The sequence below is a fragment of the Barbatula barbatula genome (genome assembly GCF_947034865.1).
Source record: "Barbatula barbatula genome assembly, chromosome: 1".
Lineage (NCBI taxonomy): Eukaryota > Metazoa > Chordata > Actinopteri > Cypriniformes > Nemacheilidae > Barbatula > Barbatula barbatula.
Window position 1 is genome coordinate 10,481,229 of NC_136766.1, and position 18,786 is coordinate 10,500,014.

Genomic DNA, 18,786 nt, shown 5'->3' on the forward strand with positions numbered 1-18,786 from the left:
CGCTCTTCCTGTTTTTCTTAGGCGACTAGACAAACCGAATCTCTGCCAGGCTCTGATCAATGCAGCTGCAGGCCAGCACAAATTCCCCAGTTCCCACACAAAATGTCTGAACTGGCATTCCCTTTCAGAAAGCTCTTTTATGAATGAGCAAGTGCGCCAAAGTGCCGTCTGTGTTTTCATTCGCTCTGACTAGCGCCATTCAGTGCCCGCTAACCGCACGGTGCACGGGGTGCTTTTAAAGGTGCGACTGTGTATTTTTTTTCTCCAGAGACGGGCGTAGGGCTCGGAGTGTGAGGTTATTGAAGGGTCGTTGGGGTCGAGGGCCTCTTGGACCCTGCACTTAAGCCAAAGAGATAGTCTGCCTCTAATGCCGCCTCTCAGACGGGACAATAAATCTTATCTTAAAGACTCTGCATGGCACGCCAACTAAAATTTTTTGCTAATAACCAGAAAGCAGCACCGTTCTTGGTTTCCCAGTGGGCAATGTAAGAAGGGATGGAGAGGGAGTGAACCAAATGTAAACAGAGCAAATGAGCAAGCAACAGGCGATACAAAAAATGTGGAAGAAAAAAAGGGTGGGGGTGGTCTGCAAGTGTACTTTCTGACGGACTGACGTCAGCCATGTCAGAGACTGAACAGGCAGTACACAGAGAGAGAGAGAGAGAGAGAGAGAGAGAGAGAGAGAGAGAGAGAGAGAGAGAGAGAGAGAGAGAGAGAGAGAGAGAGAGAGAGAGAGATGGTGTGTTCACACACAATCCTTTCTTTGTCTGGAACATCTGTGTGGCTGAGGGAGTGGAGCAAGCCTGGGTTCTGTGACCCTTATTTAATGGAAGTGCTGAAAGTCATGTTACTGTGTTCTGAAGGGCTGCTCCCTACGCTAAACACACACACACACACACTAACACATCCTGATTAAACACATTCATACACTAGAAAACACTCATTCACATTCACTTCACCTGTTGGGAAAAACTGACTGCAAACTACACACAGGGTTTTCACAAATCCCCGACAATCATTTTCCAGTCATTCATTATGGCAGAATTAAAAGAAATGATAGACGACTTTGCAAGATGTAAACATTGGCCCAGAAGCACTTCCAGTTTAGTTTTGTCTTTGATTACTATTATTTAAAATCTTACATGCACAGTTACATCTTAAAAATATTACTTGAACATTTTGTGCGGTTATAAATGTTTTGTTGGTTGTATCTTGTAACACTTGCGTGGTGTTTCTTCTGGACCAGCGTTGTTTATGTCTAGTGTCTACCAAAGTGGTTTACAGTTTACTTTTGAATTATTACTGTATAGAGAGTATACTCACAAGCAATTTCTAGCTAATAAAGTATTTTCGCGATGAGTACCACTGCCATTTTTCCTACTCTGGTAGTCAATGGTGGCCAAGAGGCCAATTTTGGGCGAACTGTCCCTTTAATATACTTCAATAATAGGTTTTGGTTTTTACCTGGCATATGGAGACTCCTGGCTCTCTCTGGAAACCAGAGAAGGGATCTCGTTCAGATTTTCCTGTAAATAAACAGAAAATCGAATTTACTAAATACATCTACTATAAAAGCACTCATCATTAATATCGGAGATTTGATAATCAGATACATAATTATGTACAATCATAAACAATAGCTGACAAAACTCACACATTCTCAGAGAATAAAACACTTTTCATATTACGGCAAGGCCAATAAGGCTTTTATTTATTTCTGTATATTGAATCAAAAAGGTGTGATTATTTCTGTGAATAATTACAGTAAACAATGTAACTGACAGTTTTTTCATGTCACCTACAGCATAAGCTTAAAACACATGTAAAAAAAAGAGCTTCAAACACTTCAAGTCTGTTTGGCGAGCCACTGAGACAGTGAGTTTATTTGGAGCACTCGCATAAACACAATAGTGAAACAGAGAACAATAAAAATGTGAACGTAATGATTTCCTAATTTTAACAGCAATAAGTGATTAAACGCACAATAAAAGAGTTCTCTCAAATAATCATAATTAGATAAATTAACAGCCATCGGTAGATTATGTAGTATTAGCAATTTCAGAGAAAGCAACTCTCTTAACCAGAGGTCACTCGGGTCTCCGTCGGAGATACTGATCAGTCTCATCTGCTCTCACAGCACCAGCGCACAAATTTACAAGGGCCAAACAAAAAATGCACATCCGCATGAATCATGCACTTCACAATATCTAAACTCAGCAGTTTCAACCCCTCCGTAAAAAAAAACAAGAGACTCCTATCGGAAAATGATAAACAGCTTTAAAAACATCATATATTATGCTTGTCAGACTTTCAAACACTAGAACAAACACAGCCCTGTAGCTGAATTCTGTTTACTCCTGAGAAAAGGTAAATATTTGTGTTACTTAAACTTTACTCTGATGCGCATGTTTTCGAGCAGAGGAAGAGCAGGTTCCAGGTGTACGGGGTTGTGCGTTTGCGTGCGTGCCAGTTCCTGCACTGGCCTAGCCTCCTGAGACGCAGCAGTGATCGGGTACAGTGGTTTAACCGAAAACGCTGCATCCCTTGTGATGTAATCTCAATCGACATGATATAACATTTCAGGGCTTGCTCTGCCGCAAAGGAAGAGTGAGTGTAGTTGTGGGTAAACTACTGTGTTCTCTCCCTCTTAGTCACCACAAGAGAATAAAACATCTGTCTTTCACCGACTTTTACGTTTTTTCTCTCATCCTGACATACTCGGCAGCTAGGTTGAAATTTCTGGGTTTTGGCGTACTCTCTCTCTGTCTCTCGCACACAGTCTTTGCTCTACAGATGCACTCGTGTCCAGCATTGAAATATTAATTTACAGCATGTGTTTTGTCACACAGTCTCTGTCCACGCTGAATAATTTATAAGACCGTGTTGTTGTTTTAGATCCTGGCAGAGCTGGAAACCCAACTTATGAAACAAAATCTATCCTCAACTGGGTCTCTCGGATGCAGCGAGCGGCTCTACGCATGGTTTGGTTTGCTACTCTGCAGCAAAACCCAGACATGCCTCATAACATGTCAAGTGACCTTAATGAGACGAGCGCCGTAACCTCAGCCACTAAGGAGGCGTCCCAGAGGATCTGAATGGTAAACATGCGTTAAACTGTCTAATGTGCCAGCATGCATATCCAACCTGCGCTAACAGCACCGGCAGCGACAAACAAAGAGATGCACCTATTCACCTGACTGCACGCATATCGCCACATACTGTCAAGAGTCATAAATTATGACACAGACGTTAATGAGCTTTAACTGTCATTACAAGATCTTTAAGTCTTTAAAAACACATTTGAAGTGTAAGAGCAAAAATGTCTGGGTAAGTGAAAAAGTGTAATAAAAAGTATAGATTAAAAATAATCTGATAATGATGAAAAAAATGGTTGCTTTTAAAAAAAAAGACACATGTAGGATGAGCTGATAAAGAGACGTGTGAAAAAAATCGAAACGAACAGAAAAATTAAGAATGGCTTGTAGAGCTGTGGAGGAAGAGCAGACCCATGGGGGCATGATATTCAGAGAGAAAGTGAGAAACCGAGAGCGATGGAAAATTAGTGGCGTGCGTTCAAAACTCAAAGCGTTCCAAAAGCTTAAAGCATCTGAAGGCAAAGAAAAGCAAAAGAGAAAAAAAGGCTCCCGGAATGTTAAAAACCAACAATGTAAGACAGCTCTTTCGCTGCTATAGCAATTTGTTTAAATGTTACTGGCGAGTGTTTGTGCCAAGCGGGCTGCTGGCCGTGGCACTGATGTTCGAGAAGCGCTGCCAGCTAGCGCAGCTGTGAGGCCGCTGCCCCCACCCTCTACACCCTCAAACACACTCACCCCTTCCTCTCCTTCACGCCCTCAGCCAAAAAAGCAGGAGGACGGAGTAAGGGAATATGTGAGACGGCAGGTGAGAAGAGAGAAAGAGCGTGTGGAGAGCAAGTGACATGCGTGAGAGAAGTCATCAGAGGGAATCTCTCCAGAAATGAAGCGGGTAGAGAAGCTTGCAATTAGCCACGTCCTCTCTGGCTCAGAGACCCCTGTTCTCCTTTATCTCATCGCACCCTCCCTCTCTTCTCTCTGCTGAAGCATTGACAGACAGGCAAAGTGGGCGTGGGGGGGACGGGGGGGGTTACTGATCGATACCCGCCTAGCTTTTTCTCCCGGTCTTCCTACTCTTCCAGCTCACCCCTGCATCGTGACACATCATACATTATAGAAGCAGGATGTGACTGCGGATGATGAATGTGCTCGCCTCGCTGGGCTTTAAGGGAAGGGGTGGTGCTGGGGCGGCTGATGTGAGGGACAGCGGCAGGTCTACCACACGAGGAAAAGCGGGACCGGGGTTAGCCACCGTGCTATAGGTTATCGATGCCCCTACTGACTCGCAGCTAATGAGCGTTCTAGTCACACAATCTATCAAACGGGGAACTGGGGAGCGTGGAGGAACTGAGGATGTTTACAGGGGACTGGTGCCACAGAGGGAAACTGAAGAGGTATTTGAAGTATGATGAAAAAACCCCAGAAATTGTTTACGTCAGCTAGAAATGGCTGAATGACCACAATACAGTATGAGATGAGGTAAATGTAGCTTTACAGTAGCTAGACGTCCAATGACAGTTTTTCCCACCAATTTGTATCCAAAAGTATTATTAAAAACGAAGGGGCCTGGTGCATTTGACCTTGTGTGTAAAAAGAAAAAAAACGTTAACAGCCTCAAAAACTCAATGGCCTGCTGAGATAATAGTTCTTCCAGCTCTCCTCATGGCCTCAAACGAATACTTTGGAAAATCTTGGTGGCTGTTGCCGGATGGGTTTTGGTGACACTGGCACATGTGAGAGATACTAGCTGTTATGAACATGTAACTCATTCTCACCTCCCATTCACAATGACAAACTGAAGCAATATTGTACTAGCACAATGTAGTCTAGTTCAAGCTTTTGGGCACATCATTTTCATCTTTCTTGTCAGTGTGCAAAGTCCAAACGATATGGCAAGATGTTGATTGTTGTAGTTGCAAATTGTCTATATTCTCGTCGTGCTTCCTGTTCTTATTTTGGATAGCTTTGTGTTGATTGGCTGCCAAAATGAGTCACTGTCTGCAACACATGAGACAACGGTGAGAAATGTCAGAGGCACTGGGCTAATTGATCACTCTTCTTTCAATTTAAAGCAATGCAATGCGAGACTAGTGAGATCTTAACAACAACGGTCGATAGTTATGACATCCCCCAACTGTTATCAAGGTGTTGTGAGTATTTGTGGCAGCTGGATTAGCATAACAGTTTACAAGGGATATGATCTCTTGTAAGCCAATTGAAGCCATGTTATATGGCTTGACTAGCCCGTTTTTTTTTCGCTCTCTGTTAACATTTCCTATTGACATTGAGTGATTTAAATTGTAATTCTTGTAGAGAGTAAACTTTTTATAGCTAACAGACCTAATCTTTTTATTTATAACACTTTGTCAAGGTTGTATTTGTAAACATACTTAAATGCATCCGCTTATATGAACTCACAATAGTACACTGCGTATTACTTTGAGCTAATGTTAATTTCACCATTTAGTCACACATTTTTAAACTGCTAAAATTAGTTAAAGCTCGAAAGAGAGGGGGAGGGTTGAAGTCAGCCGTTGGTTGCAATTCGCAACCTCACCGCTAGATTGTGCTAAAATCTCCACATTGCTCCTTTAATGCACAATGAACTAATATGAATGATTGCATTGGCATTAACTTACATTAACAAAGATGCATTCATATAACATTTTTGTAATCATAAATAGAAATCTATTATTGTAAAGTGTTATGTATATGTACATATCTTATCATAATATTGAATATCTATTGAGTACCTTGGTAATGGAGTGTCAATGTATAATGTATAACATATAATACACTAAACCCAGAACTTTGTTGAATCGGTGTTGAGCGGAACGAGAGAAAATAAAGCAATAGACTTCGGCTGTGTTGCTTGGCAATGCTTGTCAGCATCGTTGCTACTCGCTCTGTATCTCAGGGGAAAACAGGGGCTTTACTGGAAGAGTGATGGATGGACGTGAAAATACACTCATCAATTTCCCCGTGAGACGACAATGAGACATCCAGGTGTTGATGTGTGTCCGCAGCACAGAGCGTGCCTGACATCAGCGTACACATGAATTTATTAACCACAATACAGTAGTATACAAGTATACGGTATACGACAGCGTTAGCTTTAAACTTGACTGAAGTACACAGAATGGAATTTCAGAAAGTAGGCGCGTATACAGATAGGTGACATTCTATGGGTGACCGCAGAAGTGTTTCGCTAAATAAAAAAATGCATAAATTGAACAAACAAACCTTGTTTTAAATATCAATTTGACCAACCAAAGACCCACTTTTACACAAGTGAAAAACTATGAATTCATATTTGACAACACAAGAATTGTTGACAAATCAGTATGTTTAACACCACGTCACCTCACTTTGAATAAAACAGCCCAGTGATTTGTTTAACAGTCGCTGGAGTATGTAAATACCACTGAAGCTCGCTCTGAAGTGCTAACACAGCCGACGTCCACGTCGACGCCTGCCGAGGGGTTAATCGAGGATGTAAAAATAGCCCTGCAATATTAAATATTGAGATTACATTCAGAGGCAGTGAACAATTAAAATGTGACAGTGTGAATGTGTGCAGAGAGGCTCCCGCGGTGGCTTCTTATTGATCACAGCTCTGCCAGGCAAGACTGGAGCTCTTGTTTTGATACTCAGATAGGTAGTGATCTAAGCATCTCATGGGATCAATTCAAAAGCGCAGCCACAAAAACAGCCAATTAGTAGCCACACTTCACAGCCTCTCTCTCTTCCCCTGCTCTCTCTCCCTTTCTAGTGCTTTTTCGAGGGCCTGTTGTTTTTTCCCAAGCAGACTCTGTGTAAACAAATCAAGAAATGTACATACACGGCAAAGAACTCTATACCTTGTTCCAAGTAACGCGTAATGCAAATGAACCTTCACGCCGACTTCTTCCCCCGAACACAAGATATGCCCCATCCGTGTTCCCCTGTCTAAATTCCGTGCTCTGAGTTTGGAACCCCGGTGTAATTCATTACGCCTGTCAAGTTAATGTTCCGTGTTGAGCCATATGGCAAGGCTAACACGCGCAATAACGGAAATTCCTTCAACTTGTTATAATCAGCACATTGGGCTGTCCAAAAACTGACATAAACAGCTTTATTGTGTTTGCTGCGTTTTCTCTTAAAATTCCTGACAAAAACAGGAAAGGAGGCAGGAAAGAAGGGGACTGGAGCTAAACTTGGAGGCCAGCAAAAGGAGGGAGGGCGAGGGCGAGGTAAAGAAAGAAAGAAAGAAAGACAAAGAGTGAGGATGAATCACTACTATCCACACACTTTACTCTACAGCTGTCTAAAGTTTGTGTCGCCAAGAACCTTGAGCTTTCAGCGCTGAGTTCTGAACACTCAATGCCCACACACGAAAGCAAGCAAACACACACAAACATACGCGGAGCTCTCAGACATCACAATGCCAAACAAAGCAGCACACCCACTCACTCACTGGCACTGTGACTCTTCAAATGGATTCTTTTGTTTCCCTTTCTGCAGTGTTAGTGTATCTCTGATGTTTTCGAGGCTTTTGATGTTCTGTTTGACAGCAAAGAAAGTCAGCAAGGACACGGATTGGGTCAGGCTTAGAAATAAGGGTCCCCACCCTCTTCGGGCATACCGATCCCACCCAGAAACGAGCAGGTAGGGCAGAGTGCCAAGAGGGCAGGGGCGTGTGTGCGGGGGGGATTGTTCTGTTCTTTGCCGGCGAGGCACACAGAGGGCCACAATCTCACACACGCTACCCCTGAGCTCAGCATCAATTTCTGTTAATTACAGCCTTGTCAGCAGTGGCATTATTCAAACAGCTAGCGCAAATGTTAATGAGCTCTTATTTGCATATTTATTTTTTTCTTTGTTGAAATGTCATTGATTATTATGTTCTATGATGATGAATGTCTCTGCTGATGCACTCTGATATGTAATTAGTCATTAGATGGAATGAATAGATCAATTAAAAAAAGAGAGAGAACAGGATTAAGGACGAATCAGAAGGAAAATGAAAAAGATTCAAAGGGATTATGGGAGTGGAGAATAAAGCAGTCGTTTTAAGGTGACCCGAAAAAAAAAGTTATTCTAGTTTGTTCCTGTAGGGGTCGGGATCCCCAGGGGGTAGCACCCGTGAAGGTGGGATCGCAAGTTGATTTCCGAAATCTTTTTGTATTATTATGATTGGCGTATTTAATCAGTAAGTGTAATAAAATATAAAAATATTAGTTCAGTTAAAAATAAAACCATAAGCCTTTGGAATTTCCTCCTCCTTGATCGTGACCCCTGAGGTGATTAAGTTACATTAGCAACTGCATTAGGTTAGGCGCATCAAGTCAATTTACAGCCCCATGTTAAACAGGCCCATATGTGCATGCAGATTATTTTTCGCACTTCAAGTTGAAATGAAACGTTGGTTAATATCGACCAACGCCAACGTAGGGAGGCCAGTGGAGGAGGGCCAGCGTGTGTATGAATAGACCTAATAAGTGCATTTGCGCAGTTGCATGCAATGTTTGTATACTGTACCCACCTCTGAGGATACTGGGGGTCTCGAGTCCCTGGCACTGTTCTTTTGGGGGTCGTGGTGAAAAAAGTGGAAAAACGTTTTCTTTTGACCTCTTCGGTCCCTAACTTAACCACCCTCTCAAGCCAGTGCCCACTACTCTCTGATATAAGATGAAGGGAGAAAAAGAAACGCATTACTGCAGACCAGATGGGAACATTCCACATGACCAAACCAATCAATCACCTTGGTGGGACGCAGGTGCACCACAGCCGTGCAGCAACACACCATTTCACAGTCTATCGGCCACAAACACATGGTCACCAATCAATGGCCCCCCGAGGACGTGCGCATCTCCCCTACCCCACTGGTTCATGGCTGATGACTTCATAATCACAAATCCCTCTCTCTGTCTCTCTCTCTCTCTCTCTCTCTCTCTCTCTCTCTCGCTCTGCTCCCTCCTTTCTCGCACCCGGAGGAGTACAATGAGCTATCTAATAACCATTTATTTCATGCACCCATCACAGATTTTGCTGTGCTGGACGATGACTACCCTACAAGCTAACCCACGCGAACTGACGCCCGTGAGACAGGCATGAGATCACGCTGGAAAAATGGGTGGGCGGGGCCTGTCCCGGGATGGATATTGCATCGTCTGAGCCACATCAAAGGCGTTGTTGCCGGCTGGTATCAGATGCCAAGCAACTGTTAAACAATGGGGCATCAACTGGAAGGATGAAGCAGGATAAATGCAGGAGGGGAATATTGATACCATTCAGGCAGCGCTGCTGCGTATTCTCAACCTCACACACGAAAGACATATGAAAACACAGCAGAAAAAAACAATATCCATATAATAGTGAGGATGAAAGAGTTATCAGTATTGAAACGTGTCTCTTGTTTATTTTGGATATGTAGTTTGGTAACACTCTTCATGGATCTGTCTGAGAAAAGACGTGTCAAAGAACAGAAAGTGTGTGAAATGAATGCTCTTTCTATGTGTGAAAGTGTGTCGGGGGTCTAGACAGCATCAACCCACAAGTGATATATTTAAATACAGTTGGATGAATGAACTTTAAATGGGCATTAGATGATAAATTATGGGAAGTTAGTATCTGGACTTTCAATAGCTAATGTAGATTTCTAGACAGTGAAAATGACTACATTTACATGCGCAATAATAATGTGATTATTTCCAATAAATTATGTTTTATTCACAAAAGTTCGGGAGGAGCACCTGCAGATAACTAACTCCGCTGGCTTTCCATGACCAATCTCATAATCATCTTTTAGCTCGGGAGAAAACCCCTACAAATAGACCAGACGCCTTACCCGCATTCTCTCTACATTTTTGCAGCATCCCTCCTCCACCCCAACTCCTCATCAGGCTATTTTTACCGCAGTATAACAGGGGGGAATGACCTGAGTCTGGGCACACGGGACACAGGGCCCTCTCCCTGGACAAGGTGCGGGCGCTCCTTCTTCGGAGGAACCACCAAGCTCGGAGCCCTCTCTCCGGGACAGCATGCCAAATACGCCATTTATCTGTCCCCTATCTGCAGTTAATCGAGGCGAACTCATGAATCGTTGTAAGGAATTAATCGCGGTAACATGTTTACATGACATGAGGACAACTCTTTGTTCTCATTTACATGAGTTTCATGAGTCTGATTATTTGCTATAATACACAGCACAAACGATGATCTCAAATCCAGTTGGTTTGTGTTATTACTATGCGTTTCTGTGAAAAGTCATAGTTAAATGGGTCTTTCAGGCATGCAAACCCCATAGCTGTGAATACATTGACATTACAGCACGACCTTGAGTGCCTTGATGCTTTTCTTAACTGCATACAAATGTTTTCTTAAGTGCATACAAATGTTAAGGACACACATATTCATTTAAACATTACTGAAGTTAAATGAATTCATTACATGCCATCCTTCAGCTAGACGATACAACATAAATGAACGTTGCAATGCAACCAAATAATGATCCACTGTTTATATTGTACAGTGATATCAGAATTGACCAAAAAGCATCGAAAGCTTTTATTTTTTATACACATTAGGAATAAAACAGCCAAATGCTGAAATTTGTTATACTTCACACAATATTTACACACAATTCACATATGCAAAAGCTGACATGAATCATTTTGATCACAAATCACTAATATTGGCCTAATGGATTTTTTGGTCAGTATTCCATGTCAATTTTTATCATTAAAATACAAATATTGGCTGACAAATTGCCGTACTGTACATGTGCACTATGGTTTGATATTCAGAAAACAAGCTGTTATTAATATTTACAGTATAAAATAGCATAAGAGAGATTTATCTTCCTTGTTATCTTTTCTTGTTTAATTTTTGCTGTCACACCATAGAACACATTTACGGTTTGTTTGTCAACTACCCATTTACGCATTTGGCAGACACTTTTATCCACAGTGACTCCAAGTGAATTCCATCTATACATTTTGTGGGGGCTATATGCTGAAAGAAACATCCGTTTTCCTTTACAAACAATGAAAGATCCTTGAATTTGAAAGATCCTTGAACTGTATGTTTACTGAATGCAAAGATAATGCTAGAGCTCTGCTGCACTGGACACATCTACAAGAATCTTACACACAGACACTGCTTCATCTCTAGATGAGATGAGGGGGAGGATGGGTTATTTCTAGACAGGCTGACTGAACGCTCGCCACCTGAGACCCCAAGCCAGGTGTGTGTGTGTGTGTGTGTGTCCATATGTGTAAGTGTGTATATGTAAGAGCAGCACCTGTGGGGCACAGCAGGAGCTCAGCTACATACAGGTGGGAGCCAGAAGCCCCACTGTCCATCCCATGAGCCCCCTCTTATTTCAACAGGTCGTTCAGTAATTATACTCAACACAGCCCATTAGCCATCAGCCTTCACAATATCATATGCTACGACATCGCTGCACATCACATGCCTACGTATGAAAGACTACAGGGGGAAACAAGTTTGGCTTGTTACAGTGTCTATAAATACCTCAAAACCTCAAAAATAATGTTGTCCAAAGCTGATATCTGCAGTGGTAGTGATAAAACCATTCACAAAACTATAAGACAAAGCAGACTTTTTTGTGTATTGATACTTCGGCAATATTGTCTATAAATGATTCATGGCACCAAACTACCTAAAACGGATAACTGAAGCTGTGCACTGTTTCAAAACTTTGACTCCTTCGGCAAAAAATCGAAAACGTGACGCATCGTAGCCTTTAAAATACTTAATTTTTGCCAAACTGTATGCCAAACTGTGAGCCCCACATTTTATCACAAAAACAGTCAAAGCTAAAGTTAGTTTTTAAATTAAAACAGTGTATGTACTATTTTATCCAATATTTGGATAAACTTTATATTTTTGCTTTTGAGAATTTTCTGCTGAGAGTATAAGCTGACGTCATCCACATGGTAATGTGAAGCTATTGAAATCAACAGCCCTTAAATCCCATGTGGGAATTGTCTTCCATGATAAATAGGATGCTGTCTATGTAGGCAGCTTATTAGGTTTTTGAACAGGGCTAAGGAATGAGAATGAGACAGAGAGAGAGACATAAGCAGAGAAATAGACAGAAGTCTGGTAAAGTCATTGACAGCAGCAGGGTGCTCTGGGTCCAGACTGCATTTGTTTCACTGGCAGAATTCCTTCCTAATAAATCACTGCCCTTCAACTTTGCATTTTCATTTAATAACCACTAACATTTTCCTTGGCAGGAGCTTCTGCTAAGTACCAAGGGACAGAACTGGGGAGAGGTAGAGAAAAGAGAAAGACAGCAACACAGATTAAACATCATCATAGATGAGTGAAAGACAGGGAGTTAAAAGAAAAAAATGAGTCAAAAAGCAAAGGTAAATGTATAAGACAAGGATACATCTAAATAAAGGCAGCTGACAGAAAATTTGAAAGAAAGAGCCCAATTATGTGTGCAGACTTAAATGCAGACTTCTCAGCAGATTTGTTGTTTTTTATCCATATAACAGGATTGGGTTAAATGGTGCCAGCTAATGATAAAGTCATCAAAACCCATAGTGCCACATGCTGCTCATGTTATTGAGTAAATCCAACTGTGCCATACACAGACGCAGAATGTAGGCGATGCTTTAGTGTATTTCAGTATTATTAAGGTTTCTGGTGTAAATTTCTGCTTCTAAAACCAGTTTTCTCTTTCGTGTACTTGAAAAGGGAAAACTTACCAAGCCAATTTAAATCAATGTTTTTATATTAGGCTACCTGAATAGGTAGGTAACTAAGACATTTTAAGGAATAGCTCACCCAGAATGAAACTCTCTCATAATCTAATCGGTGGAAACCCACAAAGGGCCCTATGATTTCCACAATGCGGAAAACATGGAAGGAATTTCAGAATCCAGGCATAAAAACTAAATTTGCTGTGTAACACAGAATGGCACAGAATCTGGATTTTTTTTTATTTGAGAACACCTATTGCGGCTAGCCATCAAAATAAAAGTCTGGTTTAAGTTAATACAAACACATTTTACCAAAATATACTGTAACCTTGATGAGTAAGGCCATGTCAAAGATTAAATCATAGTGAAATTAATGATTGAAATCAAAGGTTGATGGTTGTTGCCTCATAATTCCATTTTGAGACTTTAGCCTGGATTGTCCAGACTGCGTCACACATTAAGAAATAATAATAATATAAATATTTCTGCAAGCCGAATGTAACATGAATATTCCTTTCAATGTTGTGACACTTACATCACTTCCAGCTTGCAGATCTGTGGTCAACCCAGGCATATTGTAGCCAAATTAACTCAGGTGGGAATTTCGGTCACCGCCAATGGCTTGTGACAGCAGGCCTCCAGAACCTCTCTATCACCAATACTCTATCAACCCTACCGCCCTCCCTCTCACCAATCCGAGCTTTCCTTGTCCTCTGCAGCAGCCCAGCAGATACAAGCACACCAGTCCCCAGCTGATCTCTGCAGCTGGCCTGCTTGCCCGCTTGCTCGTCTCCCCCCCTTCCACGCAGGGGCCCGGGGAAGCAGGGCAAGGGCGGATGGATAGATAAACGGATGGAAGGATGGGAGGAGGGGCGGAGGTTGAAGAAGCGAAGGAGAGGGATTTGCGGCCTTTCAGGCCATCTTGGGCTCTTCACGCTTGGTTGAGCGCAGTAACAGATAAGCGCACCCTGGAGCTCTGCATAATGACCAGCTAGATCCACTACACTTCACACTAGAGCCACCAGAGTACAGACGTCTCTGAGCGTGTGTCAGCACACATTGCTTCCAGCATCTTAAAACGCTTCTGTGTGTGAGCTGCTGAGGATGATGCTTCTCACATGTCACGTACAGTGTCTTGAAGTATTCAGATGCTTAACTAATTCACAAGGGCTGTCCACACAGGACATTCAGAAAAGAAAAAAAATTATTGCAAGGGTCTTAAAACAGGCGACCTTCTTTAAAAATAGGTTTCCAAGCCTAGAAGTAAAATATAACAGAAAGTATTCCAAATGACAAAGCCATGTTTAGGTCTATATAGATCTGCAAGTCACTGTACTTTTTGCAAAAGCTATACCTCTATACATGGCAGATTTAAAAAAAGCATCAAACATGCATATTAATGTTTACAATTAATTCCATCTATAAATCATAAATCCATATCATAATGAATTAAAATGTATTAAGAAATGGTCTCTAGATTTTAATAAAATGTTTTCATGTGATACAAAAGAGAGAACAAGAATATACAGGGTGATTTAACACAGTGGAGATCATGATGTACAAAAATTAGACACAACAAGGTAGAAGACGGAAGAAACTCGTGCTTGAAAAAAGCGCACTAGCTAGTTAGCATTGGGACTGAATGACTGACATAATGGAGGAAGATAAAACAGGGGTATACAGAGAGGGAGGGGGAGCGACAGTGACAGTGCAGACGCTCGGCAGCAGCTGCGGCCCTGCTGTGCTGTGCAGCCGCTCTACAGGATCATGCACCTGAGCAGCACCTGGTCACAATCAGAGCGCCAGCCAGAGGAGCGGCCCTCAGAGGCCCCACATACACACACCTGCCTCCACTGCTGCACACCAGGGAGACAGCGCACCACGTACACCTCTACCTACAGCCTAAAGGAATAATTAAAAAGCAAATAAATAAATAACACACAAAGAGAGAGAGAAGCCGAGCACTGGGACAAATCGTCTTTTCATCCCTCGGCTGAACAAAAGGATAGCGAGATGCCGCTTGGCATTAGTGTACAGCTGAAAAAAGAGAGCTACAAAACGCTCTGCACACTTTGCATTGTCACTAAATGACTGCATAATTTCATTTCCTAGAAAGCCATTAGGTTTCATCAAAAGGAGATGAGAAACAGATGAGAACAATTCTCTCACGCATGGAGAATTCATTTAGCGGCATGGCACGTGCGGGAGCGACACGTCAACAGAACACGCGCACTGCGGGCAGAAAGTTGGGAAATTAGTGCACCGTTCCACAATTATTTCGCACATGACAGTAAGTACACTGAGAGAAATTAAATGACTGCAAACCACCTGTGTGACGGGCACAAAACAATGCGCTATTTCAAGCATGCAGCCACAACTGTAGTAAATAGAGCAAAATGGGAAGAATGTATAATTCCACTGAGGGAAATTAATTGTTTTAATGGTGGCTAAGTTACAAAATTGGTGAGGTTATATTTTAAGTATTGCAATACTAGTCTTCAAGTCTCATACCAGTCCACTTTCATTCCTGATATACTGATCTCTAATGAGTCATCAAATCTCGGTAAGGACTGATTCAATGTATTTATAAAACACAATTCAGTTATGAGACACACACAAATGACTTAAACATTTATTCTTAATAATTTACTAAACAAATTGGTACAATATTTACAATATTTTGTTGACATGAAAAATTGGAGTGTGACCTAATGCACATCTTTTTTAAGATTGATAATAATACTACACATATTTGACAATTCACTATAAATACGGGTCTATACAATCACTTTACAGCTCATACGCTTGATGTATTTGAACAATTGTCTTATTTCTTTATTTTTTGGAGAAACATAAGTTGATGGAAAAATGAAACAAATAAAACCGGAGCTATTGTTTGAATGAAAAAGTGAGCAAAAAACTTAAATTGAATACCGATAATGCAAACACGTTTTGAAAAGGACAAAAAGACCACCAAAATAAAATCTACTGTCATCTCTCTACTCGCACCTGTGAGAAGACCCTTAAGGTGCCACTAGTGAGAGAGGTGTCAGACTGACCAATGGACCTCCTATCAGGGGATACGAGGGGTATCTGGAGGAGGATTGGTTTAAACATCTAAGGTGAGGAACACAAATTCCTGGGTTACACTAAGCTTAATAATAGATGTCATCTAGCTGCAGATATCACACAGGTGCTTGTGCTGTGTAATTCTGAGATACGAGTCTTCTGTGATCAGCTCAGACTAGCACAGCTATATAAAGATGTGCACATAAGGCACTTAACCCAGCAGAAGTCCAAGTCCTCCTGAATCACTTCAAATAGTGAGCAAGCAGGGCTGTGTGCATGCGTTCATGATGCTAATAATAAGCAGATTATATTTAATAGAAGAGAGAGGATGTGCGGCAGGCCGCAGGAACGTGAGCACGTCAACAAGCCAGTCAGCATTGTTAAAAATAAAGATGGGCACATGGATTAAAGTGCTGGCAAGTGATGAACACACAGTCACGTGGTCAAACACACACACACACACACACACACACATACACTTGCTCATGTTAATTGAATAAACCTGACTAATTTAAACCAGCTGAAATCTTTCATGAGATATGGCATTAGAGAGCACTTCATGAATATCGAGAGTGCAGAAACATCTTTCTTATATATTCTTTCTCACTCTCTGTGTCTTTGATATTGAGCCATCAGTGTGGCCAAATACAAAAATCCAGAATTCCACACAGAGATGGTAACTTCACTGACTTCATCAGAGACTGCTTCTCATCTTCAATCAAACTTTCATCATAACAAAGAGCGTGGGAAGTCAAATGTCCGATCCATGTCGTCTTGATACAGAGCCAGGAGGCTTTATGAAAACTGCAGTTAAGGAAACAAATGCAGTGGATGGATGTTAGAACAGCAGGAGGACGCATGTCTGGTATGAGTCAAAGTAAAAGCTTTATGAAGGGTCACTGATCACTAGAGGTCTTCACGGAGGACCCGGGACCCGTACGGGTTCGGTCTATATTTTACTTGGTTAGCTGGGTCTGGGTCGGGTCCAAATCCTATTACTTTGGGTCCAGGGTCTATTTAAAAAAAAAACTGATACCCGAGTCGTTTAAAATTCAGCACCGTTTGTGTTACTTAGTTTCAACTGGTAAAATAAGGTGAAAAAAAACACGCGCGAGCTCAGTCAGCAGCCGCAGTTACAGAAATCAGCACAGTTATGGCAACCATAGCTTAAACTGTGACAACGGGACTTTGACATTTGACGATTGGCTCTTTTACTTAGAAGGCAGGACAAATTCCACCATCACACGCATTGCAATTTATCCAATTCCATGTTTATGTTGATATAAAATAAGTGACTTGTTATATCTTAAATTTTTGTTTAGACTCGGTTCAGAGCACATAGATAATAGCAAAGTAATGCTGCTCGTTCAATCGGCAAGAAAGGAATAACATGGATACCACATTAGCAGTGAATTGCATCACAATACGGTACGAGGGAGTAACGTTAGTAGGTAAGACAAAAACTTTTATTTTTGCCACTTGTTAACAGACTTAAAAGCAATTTGCTGTGGAATTTGTGCTGATCGGGTCCAGGGTCTGTCTCTCCAAACGGGTTTGGGTCCAACTTTCAAATAATAGTCGGGTCCGCGTCGGGTCTGGTTAGTACATTTATGGCATTTCTCGGGTCTTAACGGGTTCGTGACAAACTTTAAAAATATTGGACGGGTCCTTGTCGGGTCTGTGTACCACAATCACGGGTCTCTTCAGGTCCACATTTTTGGACCCGTGAAGACCTCTACTGATCACTAAACCGATGAACAAAAATCTGTGCATGCAGAAAAGCTTGGTAGATTTATGCAGAATTGGAACGATTTCCACAGTCTTAAGGCCATTGTACATTGAGTCCGAATTTTGCGTCCAAAATTTTTGTAGGTTAAAAAATAAATGCGATTCATTTTTCAGCGAATTTTCGCATCTGTAGCAAGCATTTTGACAAATACGAAAAAACACATGAAAATTTCGCAAAGACCTTTACACTGTGAGGTCATATATTTTTATTTATTTTACAAGTAATTCCGTGCAAAGAGAGTCTGGTACGATCATTTACTCAACCTGTGCCGGTATCCATTTACTTTTATTGTATGGACACAAAACTAATGCAAGTCAACGGGTACCACTGTTGTTTGGTTTTAAATATCTTCTTTTGTGTTCTGCAGAAGAAAGAAAGTCATACAGGTTTGAAATGACACAAGGGTGATTCAATTATGACTATTCCTTTAACACATTTTAACATGCATTTCACTTAAGAAAAAATGGCAATACTTTTCTCATAGCAACAGCTAGAAACACCTTTTAAATCAAAACTTATAAAAATTCAGTAATGCCTTGGAATATTTTTGACTATTGCAAATGAATCAAACCATCTTATTTGTTGCTGAAGTTGAAATCAGAGATGCTACAGATGTCTCTGACGTATAAAAATCTCTGCTACAATGAAACTTAAGACTGGGACTGCAAAATGTAATGACAGTCTTGAAGAAACTGAATGGTGCACTATTGGGCACTATTTACAATGTTGCATAATCTATACCCTTCTATATATACATTCTGACTATTCTTCATATAAAACCCACTTCCCTCAAAAATACTTTAAATAGATTTTTGTGAACGAGAAATCAGCGCAGTTCTGTGTGAATGTTTTGACTGTTTAAAGGAGACCTTTCAGGAAAGAGGTTCAGTGGACAGGAGCGTGACTCCTCGGACCCCTTCAAAATCGCAGCTTCCTGAACACGCATGCACACCAGTCCCATTTAACCAAAATCACAAGCTCCCCCTAAGCATAAGAAGAGGGTTCAACTCAGATTTCAGGAAGTTTACAACAAAACACATGTACAACTGATTGCAGCTTTTTACCCCAAGCATTCAATTTAAACTCATGTACCGTGTCTATTATAAGACCGTTTCAT

At 41.3% G+C, this 18,786-nt stretch overlaps 1 protein-coding gene across 8 annotated transcripts in view; it reads right to left on the reverse strand.

Annotated features, from left to right (window-relative positions):
* Window positions 1–18,786, reverse strand: part of tcf12 (transcription factor 12) — an 82,530-nt gene that overhangs the window by 38,263 nt on the left and 25,481 nt on the right. For all 8 annotated transcript variants that reach the window (XM_079459736.1, XM_079459737.1, XM_079459734.1 and 5 more), the window contains one exon: window positions 1,465–1,526. In XM_079459736.1, coding sequence (XP_079315862.1) covers window positions 1,465–1,526 — 62 coding nt within the window. The remainder of the gene's footprint in view (window positions 1–1,464; window positions 1,527–18,786) is intronic.